General features: G+C 42.6%; 2 protein-coding genes and 1 pseudogene across 2 annotated transcripts; all 3 read right to left on the bottom strand.

Annotated features, from left to right (window-relative positions):
* Positions 1-1,167: 1,167 nt before the first annotated feature.
* Positions 1,168-5,095, bottom strand: LOC130135803 (peptidyl-prolyl cis-trans isomerase CYP21-4-like). Its single transcript, XM_056305569.1, has 8 exons — positions 5,031-5,095; positions 4,121-4,322; positions 3,965-4,004; positions 3,796-3,846; positions 2,674-2,759; positions 1,973-2,110; positions 1,725-1,875; positions 1,168-1,631 (listed from the first exon to the last, which is right to left on the bottom strand). Exons 2-8 carry the CDS (start codon positions 4,270-4,272, stop codon positions 1,545-1,547), a joined length of 705 nt encoding a protein of 234 aa, XP_056161544.1. The 5' UTR covers positions 4,273-4,322; positions 5,031-5,095; the 3' UTR covers positions 1,168-1,544.
* Positions 5,096-5,772: 677 nt separating this feature from the next.
* Positions 5,773-15,795, bottom strand: LOC115677061 (FIP1[V]-like protein; annotated as a pseudogene).
* Positions 15,796-16,613: 818 nt separating this feature from the next.
* On the bottom strand, positions 16,614-20,154 carry LOC130135755 (receptor-like protein kinase ANXUR1). Its single transcript, XM_056305462.1, has one exon. It carries the CDS (start codon positions 19,347-19,349, stop codon positions 16,743-16,745), a length of 2,607 nt encoding a protein of 868 aa, XP_056161437.1. The 5' UTR covers positions 19,350-20,154; the 3' UTR covers positions 16,614-16,742.
* Positions 20,155-20,253: the final 99 nt, after the last annotated feature.

Here is a 20,253-nt window from a genome sequence, read left to right as displayed (position 1 = left end):
GAAGTCACAGTTATTTGCCTCTTTTCGGTAAGTGGGATGCTTTAAAAAGAAATGAGCCGGCTCAAATCGAACACACTTTGCCCCTTAAAATGATGAAACCAGCTTGCTACGTGAAACTGCTAGTTCTTGCAAGGGAAAATTACACAAACAATTCCTGAACTTTGATCCAATGTGCAATTTGGTTCATGAACTTTTAATTTGTTCAATGTAGTCCCTAAACTTTAGCATAATGTTCAATTTGGTCCATGAACTTTTAATTTATTCAATGTGATCCTTGAACTTTTAGTATATGTTTAATTTAGTCCCTGAACTATTTGAAAATGTTTAATGTAGTCCTTCTATTAATTCAAGTTCAAGGATTACATTGAACATTTTCATATAGTTCAGAGACTAAATTGAACATGTGCTAAAAGTCCAGAGACCACATTGAACAGATTAAAAATTCAAGGATCAAATTGAGCATTAAGTTAAAGTTCAAGAACTACATTGAACAAATTAAAAGTTTATTGACCAAATTGCACATTGGACCAAAGTTCGGGAACTGTTTGTGTCATTATCCCTTTTTGCAACTAAAACCCTTTCAATCAAATTTTTTTTTAAATTTATCTGGCAAGATTATTATTAGACCTTAAAAATCTGATTATTCTCTTCGAAAAGAGCGTTATTAGCATCCATTGTACTTTGCATCTTCACTAGCATGCTGGGGTGGACCAATGGCAGCGGCAACAGTGATGTTCGGTGGTGGCTCCATGGTGGTGAGAGAGGTGACTTTAAGAGCTTGTAGGCTTTGGACTGTTTTCTTGTGGTTCATGAGTATCTAGACTTCGTGGGGAAATATACGTTTGTGACCCATTAACTAGAAAGCAGTTTGGAGCAAAGAAGAGCTCGCATATATAAGTTTGGGCCGACCTTGGATGATAGAGTCTCTGAGTTGAACCAAAACTTATTAAGTTATAAGCAACTGAGCTAATCCATGTTCTTGATAATTCTTAACCAGAGTCAAGTTCCATCCGCTTTCGAGTTACTCCCTTCGCTCCATTGAAGAGCTTAAAGATATTAAAAGAAAAATACCTCCTTAGAAACTAAAATTGGAAAGCAGGTTCCGATAAATATTTTCCCCAGCAAGGAGGTAACATAAGAATTCCGTGGTTTCACACTCATATCAACAAAGAACAAACAAACTTCATAGAATATAATGATAAAAATACAAGCAAAAAGATGCAGCAGCACAATTGTTCGTGTAATGCTGAACCTAACTCTGCATTCCCGCTCCCTCCAGAAATCAAAGCTCCCTGTACTTTTTACTGAAAAGAGAAACTAATCCCTACCACAAATTATCCCCACCCCGGAAAGAAACAAAAAGAGAAAGGAAAAGCGCTACAAATCCAAAAGATCCTGAAAACAACAATGCAAGTAATACACCTGTCGGAGAAGATAAAACAAGTCCCGAGGAATGTGGTCTGCCTCAGAAAACTTGTATCCTGGTTAGCAAAATCTCAGAGGAGCACATGTTAACAACACACGTCACCAGTTTGGCTAAAGCTTCATACTTCACGTTTGAGAATTACATCAAATATCAATATATTAGACTTGGGCCGATATAGTTCATCTGTGTCCACTTCTTCAATTTCCTGATAGAAAACAAACATAATGGGCCAATTGCGCAGTTGTATCTCCAATTGGAATAAAAAACAAGCAACTCTTGAACAGAGAAGTGAAATTACCTGCACCACATCTTCTCCCTTGATTACCCGTCCAAAGACAATAATCTTGTCATTCAAATCCGGTATGGGAGCAGTTGTGATGAAAAGCTCAAATTTCTTGCTGTCTTGCTTACTCTTTGAAGTACCAAGCATAAAAGCCTCATGCTTAGGACTGCACATTAAGAAGAGAAAAAAGTAAGTGATCATGTAAAATACAAAACAAAAGTTAAATAGACCTTACAGTGATGATTCACATCAATTCAAGGTACCTCGTCACAAGCTTGCCCCGAAGCTTTCCTCGGGAAGTCCAATCTTCTGCCGCTCCAAGACCTTGGAAATCCCCTCCTTGAATAACATAATGTTTAATCACGTGATGGAAAGGCATGCCTCTGAAGTGCCCTTTTTGACTGCAAAAATCCAAGCTCAGGCTGTTGGTGCGCATAATATGAGAGTGTACATTGAAAACATTGGCTAGAGTCAAACAATATTGCCTTTGTCATTCACTTCAGGAAGTAATTCTAATAATTTGAAAGTGAACTACATTTACCAAAGGATTCAAAACGAAGTTTCACCAAGTAATTATGTATTCAGCAATGGCACTGCACAAGGACTAAATAGTCATCCAATCACGGAGTGCAAAACCTATAGTATAAGAATGGTACGGATTCAGCAGCAAAAGCATAATATTTAGCCGCTGCTACTGAATCCACAGTTAGATGACTAATTCCACAAGAAACATTACTGGTTGAATTGACACGTATCACACTCTGAACAAACTCAAGAGGTAGGAGAAAATAGAGAGATATTAAAGCACATAAACAAAAAATCAATCAAGATTAAACAGCCATCAAATCAGCTGATGAGCAATAATGCATTCATGGGGCTCTTCTTAAATCTAAGTTAAGCTGCAAAGACTTGAGTCTGTGATCTTGACCACTGAGCATGACTAAATATTCAGATACACACTCACCACAAGTCAAGGAATTTATCCACAATCTCAGGGGCACCATCCTTGAAAAGCTCCACAACGATATCACCTTTTGATGTATTCAAAATCTGCACAAAAAATAGGAAAAATTAATCAGAAAAAGAAAAGGATAATAAATCTTGCAATTTGCAGGAGGGACCACATAAGTTCAGCAATCTTGCAGAGTCGGGAACATTGCTTAAAGAGAGATACACATGTTTCAATGCCACTATTCTCAATATCAAATCCTTAGAACCGCTAATTACAGTGAAGTAGAGTAACGCTCCACTCAGGGAAGGGGCCGCAACTAATCTTACCCTTTACACCAGGACAGGTTGACATCATGCAGGGCATATTGCAAACTCGACAAAACAAGACAGCCCCATGCTCAGGGAAACGCACGGACAGGTTCGAGAAGTCATTGCCCATCATATGTTGTTAAAGATCTCCACTTATTAGCTTAATGAACATAACCTTATAAAAGTATCTGGCATTTAGGCAATCTGAGTGTGAGACTCTCTCTCTCTCTCTGAGGCTTGAGATGGATACAATCTTACATATCTTCTTCTTCTTTTGAGATCTGTTCATATCTAGGAGTAGCTTATTGCATTGCTTGAACAACATATAATGTGTTTTCAATTATTTATAAACTTGACTAATAAACAACTGTTTGCCTCCACTCCATATTCCACAAATTACATATAATCGCAGAGTTCCTCATCATCTCACATAGAGTAATGTTTCTCTTCCGCATTAACATAACAAGGTTCAAGATTCATGAGTTTTGTACAGTATACACTGTTAAATTATCATAGTTACAGGGTAAGCAGGGCAGGACTTGTGCGTGATTTATTCCTGCGAAGTGATCATAGGGCTTTAACAGAAGCTCCACGCATGCCCTACCAAGCATGGGGCAATTAGTGAGCCAGCTTCTTGAGGTGCAGGGCAGGAATGGACACAGTGATCCCCATCTCAACTCGCCCCATAGAGAAGTCATCCAGGTTGAGAAGCAGTAAGCCTCATCATGACAAGATGTGGAAAGCTTATCTCGTGTGATAATTCTTCCTCTCTATATGCCATAAGTCCTACGAGCATGTTCGTGCAAAGAATTACAAAAAAACTTACAGCATAACCAGGAAGATCGTACTTCTTCGAATCTACAGCAGCATCTGTGTCCTAAAATATAAAACCATAATAAATCAAACACATTTCATCGTATCAATACGAAAGCGGCAAACTGAAAAGATAAATTCAAGATTTTTACTCATTAGAAAGTTGAAAAAAATGATATTACCTCAAAATTTGCTAAGCCAGTGCCTGTCTGTTCCACAGACCTGAAAAACGATCACCAGTTTAACCTCAGTATTGGGCAATAAGTAACCTATAGACAATATCATTTTCAGAAACTGAGTCATCAAAGGGAGGGGTGTGGGGGAGTGTAGAATCCTGCCTTCTTGACCAGTGCCTATACGTAACCAACAAGGAGAAAACGGCCAACCCGACGAATAAGCAGTACAGAATCATCACAGGAACACTGACGCGAGAAGGGCCCTTCTTCTTTTTACTCTGAAGAAGTAGGGTTTGGGGTTTTATCCTCGCCATTTGATGCAAATTCCCACCGAACTCTTCACCCCAGCGCCAGTCGACAAAGACTGCAAGACAACAAATTCCCGCTAACTATATTGTAGGGAAACCAGCATAAACAAGTCCACAACACAGTACGCGATGGTGCCAAACTTTAGTTCATAGTTGTCCGGATTTCCACGAACCCAAGTACTAAATTTTGTAAGTTCAACATGAGAATTCAAAAACTCCACCTTCACTCAATATATATGCCATCGCAACAATTTATATCCATAGTGCCTATGCAAAGGCAACTATAACCATCCCACGTATCCCCAGAGTTTACGTCCTAATTATCCGTACACGACTCGACAAACAGAATCCGAGAGTTCGCCAAACCCATAAACCCAGATAACATCAATTCTGCGAAATTGTTCGCCTCTGATCGAGAAATCACTAAATCGAGAGAAACTTAAGAAAACAGTCCAACAAGCTAGTGCAGCCCCCTAACCTCCTCAGACTCACCAACTCCCCAGATCCAAACCAACTAAAAGCCGGCGCTACTAACAAACGGGAGCGGGCTAACGAGCAGCACGGGAGGCATCGATCCGCGACCCGGTCAACTAACGAAATTAGCCAGTTACAGAGCTCCAGCACGACTTCGATTCAGATCGGCGGGGAAAACTCGGGAACCGAGGACTTTCCCCCCGCCTCTACAAAGCAAATCGACTTCCGCGCAGTCAGGAGGCGACGCTGAATCACACAGAGCAAGGGAAGCGATCGCCGGAGGGGCGTACCTGAAGTCGTCGGAGTCGGAGGAGGAGGAGGAGGAGGAGGGAGGTGGCGGGCGCCGCCGCCGCCGCCGCCGCCGCCGCCGCCGCCGCCGCCGCCGGACCTTCGCTTTCAACGGAGGCCGGAGATGGAGATGGATCGGGCGGTGGATTCGATGGGAGCGAGGAGGGAATCGGAGATTAGGTGGTGGGGGGTGAGCGAGTGGTTTCTCGAAGAACAAGAGTCGCACTCCCCTTCTCCTTCCATTTCCCATTTCCGTTTTTCCTTTTTTGGGGGCTGAGTTTTTTGGACAAAAAAAAAAAAAATCCGGTGGACCCCCCCACTTTCCGATACTTTCGTCGCGCCGTCGCCGTCAGCTGGGCTGCGCAACGGACAACGGACGGCTGCGATGGACTTTGATATTTCTCACTCACCTTTTTTTTTTTTTAACGAGACACGTGCTCTAAAAGTCTTCAAACTTATCATAAAAGTATCATTAAATTCTTAAATTTTTAAAATGCGCAATCAAATCTTAAAATGCTGATTAATTATTTTAAGCGATACAAGCGATCACTCATTTACTTTCCGCGAAACAAACGGAGCCAATGTAACAAATACAATAGATTTCCAACCGAAGAATGCAACTGAATTCCAAGAAAACTATAGGAGTTGCGTGACCAACTGTAACTGTCTTAATGTCTCATTGTATCTGCGGTCTCTGCTCTTTAGTTGCAGCATTCAGATGCTCCAAGCCCCTTTTCCTTGCCGTCTACTTCATGCAGTGTCTCGAATGCTGGGAAGTTTCCTCGTAGCTTCTTTTGAGAAATGTAAGGAACAGAGCTATTGCTCGTCACCGAACGAAAGCTGATGAGAGTCCGACATTGACCGCAGCCTGTTTCCGCAATCTCGAAGGGGAATGCTCATCGTCGGATCGGAACGGATAGAGCCCGACATTATTTGTAGACTGTCTCCATAATCTCAAAATCTAAAGGATTTACAACACGAATGCACATGAGTATCACACTGAAATTCACATCAGTAGAACTCTTAGTACCACAGAAGACTATGGAAGTTTTTAGGCATATATCCCCAAATGTGAAAATGGTAAACGAAGATTGAGACGAAGAATTCGACTTCACCTGAATCTCCAAGACCGGTCCTGTGTAATGTGCATAAATAAGATGTACGCCCCTCCTAGTACTCAGCAACGATATCTGAAATGAAGCCTGTAAAATAAGGTGTTCAACTTCCACCCCAGCGCCTCTTGCGAGCTGGTCTTTCGTGCTTCGTTTCCGTCTCTTCCTGCATCAAATTAATTTGGTGATCGGTTTTCACTTTGACTTCCTTTCTGTAAGTAAGGGGTTCCTTGAACCGCTCTTTTCTTCTTTCCATCTTTGCTAATGTCTCAAGAATCCGTGTTTCATCAATTCCACTGATATCCATCTCGGGACTTTTTTTAGGTCCTTGTTTTTCATTCTTCATGTTGCAAGTCACAGCTATGTCACCAGGAACATGATTCTTCTCCCAAGCAATATCAGTAATTGGCTCTTCCATCCCAATCTGACCCTCCTCAATTTCCAAATCTTCAATTTTTGCGCTAACCGGCAACTTGTCAACCCATTTCTTAGCAGCCTGATGGCTCACAGAATTTGGCAAGCCGGATTCAGCTGCCTCTCTCCTCTGTGATGCATTTCTGTACCTCAAAGTCGGATCTGCCCCAGCTACTCTGAGATCCATGTTTTCGCTACTAACATGGTGCCTCAGATTTCTCTGTGTGTTGTATCTTCTGGAGGACTGCACCCCATATCACCATGAAGAAACACCATATGTTAAAAAAACGTCAGTAGATATAGCAAGCCATGTTAAAATAACAAGTGAATTATTTGAAAAGACAAATAAAAATTGAGTGTGGGACTCTTTCATAAGCTTGCATCAGAATGATTCTGCACAAAGTACTGAATAAAATGATACAGACAGAATGGCCAGGCAAAATAACAAGCTAATTTCCAAAATATACAACCGGTATATATCAACTCTTCGCAAGAAAAACCTACAGGGATGCCAAAAATTTATAGCTGAATATCCTCCATAAATCATCTTCCAAATATTTTCCTGAGGTAGACATGTACTTTTGGATTACCTCAGCATATTGCAGGTCATGCATATGATGTGGAAACTGCTCGTGTACATAGATAAACAGGAGTTCATCATACCTCAGCAAGTCCATGCATTCCTAAGAACCAATTTTGCTTCTATATTCGATTGGCTAAGCTATTAAACTCAACCAGAAACTTGATTGCAAACTCACCTGCAGTCTTCCAGACTTCAAGTGAATTAGAAAATTACTACAGAGCCCTTTTTTCAAGATACCACCAATCTAATCACCAACTCTATTTTTTCTTCTAAATTATTCGTAAGCTGATGCAGCTGTTTTTGACTGAGGATATGTTAGTGGGATTTCCTTCAGATTTTTCAATTAAGCACCTGTACAAGAAAATTTATTGGAACAAACCAAGGTGCTTATGCACGGTAGAATTTGAGAAGAGAAGACAAAGAACTTTGTATACGTGGTACAAGAAGGAGATGTCGAAAGCCGAAAGCCAAAATCTGAGACTAGTCAGCTCAACCAAGTAATGGTCTTCGATTCATAAAACATACCGCTACTGAAGATGAAAAATTATCAGCTATACTATCTAGTTGCATAGAAGAAAAGACCGACAGAAATGACTGCCAGCAACAAAATAAACTGGAAGTCTTGTCATGTAATTGCAAACAGGCCATTTGAGGAAGCATCTTGGATGATTCTCAAAGAGATTGTCCCATATAAGGATCATGCAGATCAGTCTACCGTCCTCACTTAAACTTAATAGGAGTCATTACACACAACAACTGCAAAAGGCTACATCCAGTGGCCAAGATATGTGATAGGATATGACATAGCTTATCCCATCTCGTGTTTGGTGATGTGCTCTGAACCGGATAAAAAACCATATAAGTCTGAGTTTAACCTTTATTGCCAGCCCGGCCTTGGAGATGCGAATATAGACCATATAGGATTCCCCCATTACAAAAATAAAAAATCTACTTAAAGAGACTGTGAGTACCGGCGGGGAGAGAGAGGGAGAGGTACTGCCACTATTGATGGTGAACATGACAAACGTGTCCCCATCATTGTTTGCCACGTAGATGGCTCTCTCTCTCTCTCTCTCGGGCGCGCTGGCAAAGTTGCTGCCCCTCAACTTTGACATCAATTGATTAAAAAAAAAAACTTTGACATTGATGCACATGCATTCTATCACTGTCAATATTGTCAAAGTTGATGGGCCTTGATTTTCTTACCATCAATGGAGGTCCAAATCATCCCACAGCCACCCAGTCAATTAGATGGGAGATACCTATATCCATTCTTACATCTTGTCATTCACCATCCTAATTAAAGATAGCCTAAGGGAAATAGTTGAGCCCATTACACATACTATATTAAGTTTCCTGACATTATGAATAAGCAAAGCACAATAAACTCATATATTGAGAAAATTAAACATGAAAAAGCTATCTTTCTGTGTTTACAACTCCAAATCAGTTAACAACTGCCCTAAGGGAACTTTGTCAATTGTATATCTACATAAATATTAGGCTGTTAACATTCAGTACTGCAAGATACAAATACTGCTGTCGTTGTGGACACCAGCTAATCGAACAAGCATTAGAAATTGCTCGTAGGTTTCTATCTTTCCTATGAACAACCCCATAAGCAGACACTCGTCTACACGAAAGACAATTCAACATTAAAAGTTTCCACTACAGTAACAAAACTCGCAGAATAGTAGTTTGATGATAACGACTATACCAATTTATAAAACCAAGAATTAAAAATCTTCTCCAGTTCAACTATATCCGAGCAAAATACTAAAGTAAAAAATCAATACCTCTCATGCTGGCAATGAATAACAATAGTGAAAGGAGCTAAGAGCTAATTGAGGAACAAATGGAATGAGCCACACTCATGTCGCAAGAATCATAATCCTCATTCATTAGCTCAACCTATCTAATTCAGTATTTCGGACACAAAAGAGCAGGAAGAACAAATGATCACAAAATAAGAATGAATTATAAAAGGTGTCCCCGAAATTTGAAAGGAAATTTTCCAGCCTTGCTTTGTTACTCTAATCGAACTCATCTAGCTCATTTAGCAGACCAGCTTTTCCTCTCAAACCATCCAAGGGACAGGTTTCAAGTCCCGTTGTGTGACTAGGGATGGGCAATGGGGGGCACGGGGCGAGGCAGCTTGTGTGGGGCAGCGGTGTCCTGCCCCACCGTGGTTAAAATTCCAACATATATTTTTTCCGTTAATCTTCTCTATTTATCCCTCTTTTGCCATTATTTTAAGTATCAATTTAACAAAAACTACAAATTAACATAGCAATTTCAGAGATTTATCACAACAACCCCCAATATAAAAGAGACAAATATTTTGAAATTGTAATTTGTTAATGATATAAGTATCTGAATCTATTATATCTATCAAAGTAAACAATAATAATATCATTATTGATAGTTTATAATTCAACGTATTATTTGTAATTACCATCTACATTAAATTAAACATACAAAATATAATTCTTATAGGCAGGGTGGGAAGAGGGAGACCTATTACCTACCCCGCCCCGTGATCACTAATATCCTAGCCACCCTTTCTTGCAGGGAAAATCCGCTCCATTAGGGTCGGTGCCCTGGGGGGAGGTGTGGCCCCACACCCATTCCTCTTTGTGACTGCTTTGAGTGTGGCATGAGGCTGTAACTTCCTATGGGCTTTCCTACCTAATGATAGCCAAAAAAACTTCCCTAGTAGAAGCAACCAAGTTATATTTAAACAAAGAAATGCCTGCACCAAAAACTCGGCTTTCGGATAGCCGACAAGGAAGTTTACAGGGAAACCCCGAAGCGCCCTTGAAAAAGGGAATGAAGTGAGAAAGACAAGGACTGCACTCGAAAAGGCTTATAAAAAAAATAGAAAATTTCAAACCATGAATACACATATTAGGGAAGTGTTATAAAGAACTACAAAGCCACCTCAACCGTTTTAAACACTTAGAGGTTAATATGTAGGGAAATCAAAAGAGAGAAGCAAGAAGCATGCAGTAAATATTTAAAACAAAGAAGAAGCCATTTTTTTCAAGTTGAGATTATATACAAGGATAACAATACATACTTCTAACCTCAGTTTCCCTGACTTTACCTTTCCTTCCCTGACATACCAGTCAACTGGATTCCCAGACATTGACATGGTCTCATCATGCTTAGTCTTATGGCTAACAGGAAATCCTTTATTCAGAAAGAGAGCACTATTTCCTCTGCTTGACCTTGTGTACCAATTCCTCTCTTCTTTGATACCATTATCAACCATCCCACAATCTGCATCTTTATATTTAGGATTGACCCCTCCATTTATTGATCTTCCACAAAAGAATGACGCCTCTTCAGCATGTAATTGATCGTCTTGATGCTTCAGAAGGAATTTATCGTCATTCCTCCAAGGCAGTGATTTCTGGGATCCATGTTTTCTTCTCCCCATACATGCATGATCTCCAGAAAAAGTAATACCATCATCAGCGCCATCAATCTTATTATAAACATGAGACCGATGACTTTCTCCTCCTTCATCAGAATGGGATTGCCTCCAGAACCTCCTGTACAGTCCAAATAATCTGGAGTGATCCAGTTCATCCCTTGGTGACATGGTATCGTCCCATCTTCTTTTCTTGGATGCATAAGATTCTCCATACAGCTGGGAGGAGAGGTGCTCGTGATCTCTGTATTCCTGGCATTCATCTTCCAATTCCATGTGTGGATCATTATCATATAAGGGACTGCCTCTATGTCCACCTCTTCTCTCAAAGTTCTTCACTTCTCTCCAGTGAAGTAATTGTCTTCCAGAGTTATTCTCCAAACAACCCCCTTCCCATTCCGTGGAAGAGAGAGAGGTTCTACAGTTTTCAAGCATGAGCTCTTCCTTGGGCCTAGCAAGAAACCTACCATTATGATTGGTTCTCTTATTGCTCTGAAGATCTTCACTCTTCAGCCCCGATCGAGTGTCCTTTCCCTCAGCAGTGTCGATGGAATACCTTGAAACTAATTGGCTTAACTCTCTATGCAAGAAAGAATTCCTCTCCTCCATGCGTTTACATTTCACCTTATGATTACCATCCCTTTCGAGATCTTTACCATTTTCACTAAACCTGCCCCTGAAAAAGTTTTCCCCTTCACCTTGACTCCTTCTGAAATGTTGATCGAGCTCGTTTCTTGACATCTGCCGACCTCTACCCAACAACTTGTAAAAAGAATAGATGGGATTGTCATCAAACCTTTCACCACCATATACCCTTTCTCTAGAATATGGAACATGTTTTTCGTAAGAATGATCAACCATCAAGTCATCCCAATCATTGATGGCCCTAGAGTCTGACAAGTTGGAAGCAACATCATCACTATCAGTGAAAGCATCCGGTTCACCAACATTTCGCACTTGAAAGTGAAATCTGCATCTCGGATTATTTGTACCATTGGTTGGCTTGGTCTTGACAGAAGCTTTGTCACAGGTACTTGAGTCCTGAAAGTCATTGCATGAGCCAAAGGACAGGCTTCTATGATAAACATCATCTTTTTTTCCAAGATCAACGGAAATGCTATCTTCAGAAGCTTCAGATTCACTTTCAAAGCATAGTGAAGACAAACTAAGCTGAATCCGGTCCCCTAGAGATGGTTCAGTTTGAAATATGCATGGATCTGCCATAAATGAGGTGCCACAGACTCCTTGAGTAGCTTTTTTCATAGTTTCTTCAGCTACAGCTTTTCCTTCTGCATCTTGGATATGCACCCTTTGACTGTCACAGCCATCACCATCAGAGATCTTCCCGTCTCCAGAAGTCGATACATCAACAAGACTAGATGCATTTGTCAGCTCAAAGCACCTAATGAGATCAAAGAGATTTTCCAGGGTTCCATAACTTGGACATTGTTTAGATTAATGGAAAAATTACTGACTAGCTCAACTAATTGAAAATATCTGAGGAAGTTAAACCTTACTGTACATTAGTACACATAGAAGCATATATGCAGTGCTCATGATTTGTTAACAGTGCTGATCCAAAATTAATGCTCTGCGTTTTTTTTTTTTTTTACACTCAGAGAATGTGATAGACTGTATTATGTTCCTCGCATCCACCAGCAGAAGTAAGTTCCAAATTGCTCTACCCAGCTTTACATTTCTTATATGATTTGAAAGGGACATATTCACTGACAGCTGTACAAAACAACACCGAGAGGCGCGTTCATTTATTCTTTGATCAGTGATACACAAGGCACAAAAGTCCAGGGTTATCAGTGAGATCAAGCTCACAGGCATAGGGGATTCAAAAGCGTGTTCCATTATGCTCTCTAAAAGCAGCTTCTTGAAAAATCGGATGTAGTCTCTCATACCTTGTTCCTTTAACTGACTGGTCGAACCTTCCAGCATTTTCTTCCAGACAATCTACAGATAGATCTTCATCCAAAGTATGAGACATCAATGCATCATTGTTGTAAGCTCTCTGAGACTGGAAAGTATTTCTACTATCATCTGCATGCGGTTCTTCACTTTCCAATGAGAACGTATTTTGCATGAAATTGAGCCCATTTTTGCTTGATGTAGAATAATCCTCGGGGGAATCCGGTAAAGCAATCTGCCTCAGAAATAAATTAATAAGGATTTGTCAAAGTTGCCACCAAGACTAAATGAAACTCTAGACACACCTCTATTACTACATCAGAATCATATGATCGTGGGCACCTTGGCACCATAGATGGCCGTCTTTCACCAAGGCTTTCCGCAACCTCAATTGCTTTGCCTTTTTGCTGGAGAAATGCAGACATGACACAACATAGTCATTTACACTGAAACTTAGATGAAATCTACTTGATGGTAATTAAATGGAGATCAGGTCAAATAAACTATACACACCATTGTCAACAGGCTTTCTCTATCAAGAGATTCTGCAGTCGAGGGTGCATGTGTCCTTCCTGATGCAACTTGACGAACTCCATCAGCTATACCTTTTTGAACTAACTCCTCCTGTTCATAAACCTATAGCCATAACAATTGATAAGAATATTTTCATAAGGTTTAATTACACTTTGTAGCTTTTTCATGTCTGTTTCATTTTTCCCAATTTATTATCACAATGCACCTCAAATATTACCATAAACATTTTTACATAGAGAAATTGTGCCCCCCCCCAATAACTAGAAAAAAAAAACACTCATTTAGAGGCTAAATGGTCATTTTGGAATTGCAGTCACTCTTAATTGATATTTGGTCTTTGCTTTGATTTTGGCAATTTTTCTTTGAATAAAAAGCAAGTAAGTTTGAAGGCTACAGAAGTAGCAAGTCAATATGAGGATACATGAGAACAAATCAATAACATGAGTTCCTATGACAAATTTTGGTAATTTTGCTGTTAGTTTCAGAAAAATTTGAAATGATTTTGTTAGATGTAACTTTGGGGAAAATGAAAAAGTAGGGGCCACGAGGCAAACCATTTTTATACAGTAACACTAGTCCTAAAAGAGTTGAATATTCCATCAGTGAGATTTGTAGGAAGGCATCATAGAAACCAATCAGATTTAGTACCTGATTGAGGCTTGAAGACTCGTAAGTGGGGATCCTAGACTGCAAAGAGCTCTGCTGCCTTACTTGCTCCTGCAGTAAGTTTCAGATTAATTACTCTATCTGAATGAATCATACTTAAACAGGAGAGTTAAAAGTACTGCTTTAAGAAGGTCTGACATCAGCACAATGCACTGAACCGCAGGCCATATAATTACCAGAGAGCTACAGTATTGTTTCCAGCTTTCCTCATCAAGACCGAAGTTGAAATAATCAGTTATATCCACTCCAGGATACCTCCACGGCTTCTCCTTGAGTGCATCAATATTTACATCAAGTATGTTCCTGGAAATATGAAAGCAGCTGCATAATAGAAGCACACTTGACCATACTCTGACTAGTCCTCTAATTCCTCAAGTATGATCGTCAGGAAAAGAATTCAGACATATAGTAGAAGCATCTTTAGTTAAGATAATGCTGTTCTGCCGACTCCTCCAGGGACAAAACACATACAGAATGAAGCCAACTGACAGTATGCATCCACTTGTAATCAACATTGCCCAATCAAAACACATTTAAGGGGGGGAAAAGCACAGCGATTGGGAATAAACTGTAACAGCATCTACTGACCTATACCAGGGAAGAGAAAAACTACGTCCTTTTTGAGGTACTGCTAAATTAGATGGAGCACAAGCATGGACAATGCAACCAACTTCCTTATGATCCCGGTCCTCATTTTTCTCGAAATCACCTCTTGTTGACATGGATAATGCCATTATGCCCCCAGATGTGTTAGCTCTTAAACAGTTTGCACGTGCATATCCAGTCCCGCAAGGTCCTCTAAACTGCAACACGGCAACCCAACAAGAGAGTAGACTTTGTTGAACATGCTAGCCATAAAATTTACCAGATCAAGAACTATTCTACCAAAGGAGTACTAAAGTAAACATTATAATTTATTCATCCAAGAGTAAAGATTACATCATGAGCCCATATAATAAATTTCATTAGTGCCAAAGAGAGCAGAAGAAAAGTTCATCTAACCAATGGTAGCTGTAAAAGAGCAGGGGCAGAATGACAGAGATGCTCATTCGGAAGGCTAAAATCCATGTGGCAGCAGTTAATGTTCTGGCATCGGCTAGAAACATGATTAGAGACTAAAAACAAGCAGATATGACCGCGATCTTGAACAGGTTATCATGGACAGAGAAAAAACAAAATCGAAGAGAGAAAAAATGGAAGATGGCAAAAGACTCTCACTACTTCTCCCTTTCGCCTTTTGTCTCCTCTTATCATGAATCCTTATGAACAAACTATGAATTCCTAAACAACTGCGACTTTTCGTACTTTAATTTAGTAAAAAGCATCTTCAACTCCATTCATTGGAACCAGTAAAAAGTGGAAAGCACTGTCTACTATGATAGATCCCAAAACAAAACAAGATTCACAAACTATCCATAATTTCATAGCTGAAGAACCAACAAAACTTGGTGAATTAAGGCAGAATTTACAGACACCACCCAAAAGCAACAACTACCAACTAACAACCTACAAAATATGTGAAACACTACTTCATGAATTATAACCAATGGGCAATGACTACCTTCAATTGCTTAAATCCAATTCCTCTTTCACTGGGTGGACCGTTGCAATCCCGCCCTCCATTCATTAACCGATCACTCCACCTTTTGCTCATCCCTAAACCATTCTCGGCGGCGACACCATTGACATCACCGCCCGCATCATCACCGAACCCGCCTCTGCTCCTCGCGCTCCGCATGCTCAAACCCGCGAGTGCCCGGCAATCCTCATCGTTTACAACAATATTCAGATCATCCTCGCTGTCACTCCCGCTACCCCGCTCCTCCTCCTCCTCGCGCCTGCCGCCATCTTCTCTAACATCACTCGCCTCAAACCGTCTCGACTCGTAACCACTTTCCAACTCCGACCCAATACCTCCACGAGCGTTCCGAGCTTCGCCGCCATCTTCACTCGATTGCTCTCCGCCTACGGGTCGAACCCGCGGAACAGAGCGGTCGAGCAGGCCGCCGACGGTCTCGCTCGCTCCGAACTCAACGTCGTCGACATACAAAGCTCCGAAACCATCGTCGACGTCCTCCATTGCCGCTGCAGACGCGCCGACGTAGCGCGCTATACAGAGCAGCACGAGCTCGCGCGCTGCGATCAACGCGAAACCGGCGCGGGGTCGAGGAGAAGGTAACTGAGAGCTCGAAGCATAGCGAGCGTCAGAGCTCGTCGTGAACAGCTCCAAAACCCTGCAAAACGACGACGCAGGCTAGTCCTTAAGGCTTAAACCCTATCACGGACCATTTCCTACCTTTATTTAAAAAAAATTCATTTTAATTATTAAAGATAGTGCAGTTAATATTTTCAAAAAATGACCCAAATGTGATCTCTTTACACTTTAGCTAAATATATTGTGGTCCATGAACTTCCGGTACATATTCAATTTAGTCTCCGAACTACATGAAAATATTCAATATTGTTCATCGACCTGAACTAATGGGAGGATGACGTTGGATTTTTCCATACAGTCGAAAGACTGGATTGAACATTTACGAAAAGTTTAGGAACCACATTTAACGTATTAAAAGTTCAGGGATCACGTTGCATGTGGTAATAAAGTTCGGGGACCACGTTAAATAAATTAAAAGTTCATGGACCACATCGACATTTGATCAAAATTCATGGATTATTTGTGTAATTATCATTTAATATATAAATGAAAGAATCCATAAATTAAATAAAATTGTCTACTTTCTTCATTGATATTCTCAATTTGTCATAAATTCATACTAAATATATATATTTTAAATTCTCTTAGTTAATTTACTGCTAAATCAATAATATTTCTTTGAAGAATATGGAAAAATCAATGAATTGAAGTAAGAGCATCCATAATTATGCACATCGTATTAAAAAAAAGTGGGGAAATAAAATTAGGACAAAATTGATATATATGTCCATGCAAAAAATACTATCAATTTGCCTAAACCTCCATGAAGAATATGAGAAATAATCCTACAGAAATAAGCTTGAATAATTAAAAAAAAATGAAAAAAAATAATGGAGTTCATCTTCCACTAGGATTCACTAGCTGCGAGAACACTGCATTCGGATTTGAATCATGTTGGATCTCTCCTCCGCTCACGGCGGTCCCTTCATCTGTACCAAACATGGATCTCGGCACGTCATGGCCCTCGCGCTCCGCCGCGAGGTCGGCCGCGTCGTCGGGATTCTCCTGCAGCTGCAGCGCGAACTCGAGGTTCCACAGCACGTCGCCCATGGACGGCCGGTCGAGCCCCCGGTCGGCCAGGCACTTCTCGGCCGTCTCGGCGAACTTCCGGTAGCACTCCGAGCTGACCTGACCCTTAATGTGCGGGTCGATGATGTGCTCCAGGTTCCCCTTCCTGTGGCAGTGCCGAGCCCAGTCGGCGAGGCTGACTTGCTCCTTGGGCAAGCTCGGGTTGAGTGCGGGCCGGCCGCACAGGGCCTCGAAGAGGACTACCCCGAAGGAGTAGACGTCGGATTTCTCGGTGAGCTGCTGTCGCCTGAAGTACTCGGGGTCCAGGTACCCGAAGCTGCCCTTCACGACGGTGCTGACGTGCGTCTGGTTGAGGTTCGGCCCCGTCTTGGATAGCCCGAAGTCGGAGACTTTCGCCACCCACCTCTCGTCGAGCAAGATGTTGGTCGTCTTCACGTCGCGGTGGATGATCGTGTACTTCGCTCCGGTGTGCAGGTAGTGCAGCCCGCGGGCGGCGCCGATGCAGATCTCCAACCTCTGCTTCCATGATAATGGAGGATTGTTGCCCTTGTACATGTGTTCCCTGAGAGTGCCGTTGGCCATGTAATCGTATACCAGGATCATCTCGCCGTCTTCTTCGCAGAACCCGATCAGAGACACCAGATGCTTGTGCCTCAGCTTGGAGAGCATCTCGATCTCGGTCTGGAACTCGTGAACTCCTTGTTCCGAAGAAGGGTTCGATCGCTTGATGGCGACCGCGGTCGACCCTCCGTCGATCATGCCCTTGTACACCTTCCCGAATCCTCCCACCCCGATGACCTGCGACTCGTCGAAGTTTTTGGTAGCGTGTTTGATCTCGAACAGCGAAAAGTGTCGGCACAGGCCTCCCGCGAGCGACGAGAGGTGGCTGCTGGTGCCGCTGCTCTTGCCGGAAATTGTCGATTTGCTCGTTGTCGTCGTCGTCGACGCACGTGAACTTCCATAGAGCGGTAACCATTTACCGACCCTAGATTCCGTTCCGTTGGCCTCGTTCCTCCGGTGCCGCACGAAAAGGCATACCGAAACAACTATAGCGAATCCTAAAACCCCTCCGGCGATCCCGCCAATCACTTGGCCGGTGCTCGAAGGACCCGAAGGAGCGAATTTCTTGGCCGCCTCGGCCTCGGCATGGACAAGCATTTGCGACGGAACTGGGTTAGGACCGGCCAAATTCCCGTTGCTATCATTCATCTTGAAGATTTCAAGTCCATTGAGGATCGCATCATAGTACTCGGGTTTCATCGAAACGCTGGGATGCAAAGCCACCCACAGCTGCTCGTCGCCGGCGCCGTTGCTAACGTAAGTCGCGAAATCTTTATAAACCGGTGCTCCCTCCGAACCGGACCACGCGATAACATCAGCAGACGCCTGCGCCGTCTGGTTGTTCACAAAGATATCAAACACCCGCTGGTTAACTTTACCGAGGAGGAAATCCAAGAAATGAAACCTGACGATATAGGTGAAATTCACATCGATCTGGAAAACCCAGGTGAGGTTATAGTTCTGATTAACCTTAGGATCCGGACCCATCGTCCTCGCCGTGCTATACACGTCTAACGGCGCAATATATTCCGGAACATCCGGAGAATATTGAACTCTCACATTCTTGTCCGCCGCGGACGTGACGCCAGCTGCGGCGCCGAATAAGTAGGGGGTGTCGTCGTACCATGTCCTGGTGAGGCCGGAATCATTGGTTGGCGGAATGTATTGTCCACCCACATTAAGCCTATACAACGTCTGCAAAGAAGATCCATCCACGGGGACGGCCTGATCGCTGAATCCGACCATCGTCGCCTGCTCGAACATGTCGGGCATCCGAATGATCTCGATGCCATTGACGAATGCGTAGGCCCCGTCGTGTGCTGTGGAAGGCGTGAAAGTGATGTTGAGGTCGCCAGATCCAACCGGCGTGAGCGAGAACTCTCTGATGATATATGCCTGCGTGAGCGCCTGGGCGGTGATCGAGGCGCTGAAATTGTTCATGAGTGCGAACTCATTCGCGGTGACTGCGAAATAGGCGTTGGATGGATCGAGGTCGCTATAAGCAGAAGGGTAAAAATGGAGCCGGAGCCATAGCCGAGTTCTCGACGGAACCGAGAATTTGTAGGAGGATTGAGCGGTGAACACTCTGGCAGACATGTATGGGACCGTGGAAGGCAGAGAAGGGTCCTGGAATTGGGCGGCGGCGGGCACCGAATTGGCCGGCGAGGCGAGGAACTTGGAATCCGGCCACCAAACTCGGCCATCCGAATCGGTTCCTCGGCTCGAGGATCCGCACGCAATCACATACGACTCGGAATCGATGCCGGAACTTTTCCCTAGAATTCGAATGATGCTCGATGCGAGGCAAATGCATACCAGATGGAACCAGAGATGGGAACGGAGCTCGTCTTTCATGTCTACGAGACATTACCAACAGAAATCGGAGGAAAAAGGCTAAGGAACAGAGGATGAAGAGGTCATCAATCCTCCACGAAAAAGAACAAATCTGGGATTCGTCGAATGTTACTTTTTTTCTGAGGTGGGGATTGTGGTTTGATTGGAACAGAATGAAAGAGAAAAATTTAATTACGCATTAATTTTGTGTTTAAGGACATGTTAATCCGGTTGGGAGCGTTTCTTTTGGGTTTCTAATCCCTCCTACATACGCCACGTCACACTATGCATAAATAAGTCAACGCGGATTAACTCATTAATTACAATTATTAGGGAATAGAGAAGCATTACCACATGCAGCAATAGAATTCGTCCGCTGCACATAACTTCTTTTGACATTTATGAATCTGTCCCTCAATGTCGCTACGATCTTGGACAAATTTTAGACTGCATATACGGATTCACGCACTAAATTAGTCACGGGACCGGTGGCTCCCAGGCCGGGAACCTCAAGGGTCTAGACCCGACTGCCCGAAGCTTCAGGCTCGAGGGTCTCTAGACTCTAGACCCGACACTGCCCGAAGCCTCGGGCTCGCGCATCCACGCAAGATCCGAGTCTCTGGTGCTTAGATAGCCAAGCTCGAGAACCCGAGGATCCTCGCCACCTGACCCAGGACCCAAGACCCCACCTCATATCAGCGCCCCCTGCAGTCAACCGATCCCGAGTTTGGGCATTCGGTAATCAGACAGAGATAACAGCCACCTTCTCCTTTCAGTAAACAGACCATTTGGTTATCAGACAGAGATAACAGCCACAGCACTCCACGGCAAAGACTAATACAAAAGCTCATACTAGAGCACCCAAGGTGTTGGATGACTGAGATGAGCGATCCTGGCGTGGTCACAGGTTCTAAAACCCAGGTCG

The sequence above is a fragment of the Syzygium oleosum genome, unplaced genomic scaffold (genome assembly GCF_021117445.2).
Source record: "Syzygium oleosum isolate NSW1041296 unplaced genomic scaffold, Sole_v2.1 Sole_v2.37, whole genome shotgun sequence".
NCBI classification, from domain to species: Eukaryota; Viridiplantae; Streptophyta; class Magnoliopsida; order Myrtales; family Myrtaceae; genus Syzygium; species Syzygium oleosum.
The sequence above is the reverse complement of the archived record's forward strand: the minus strand, read 5'-3'. Positions and strand labels throughout refer to the sequence as shown.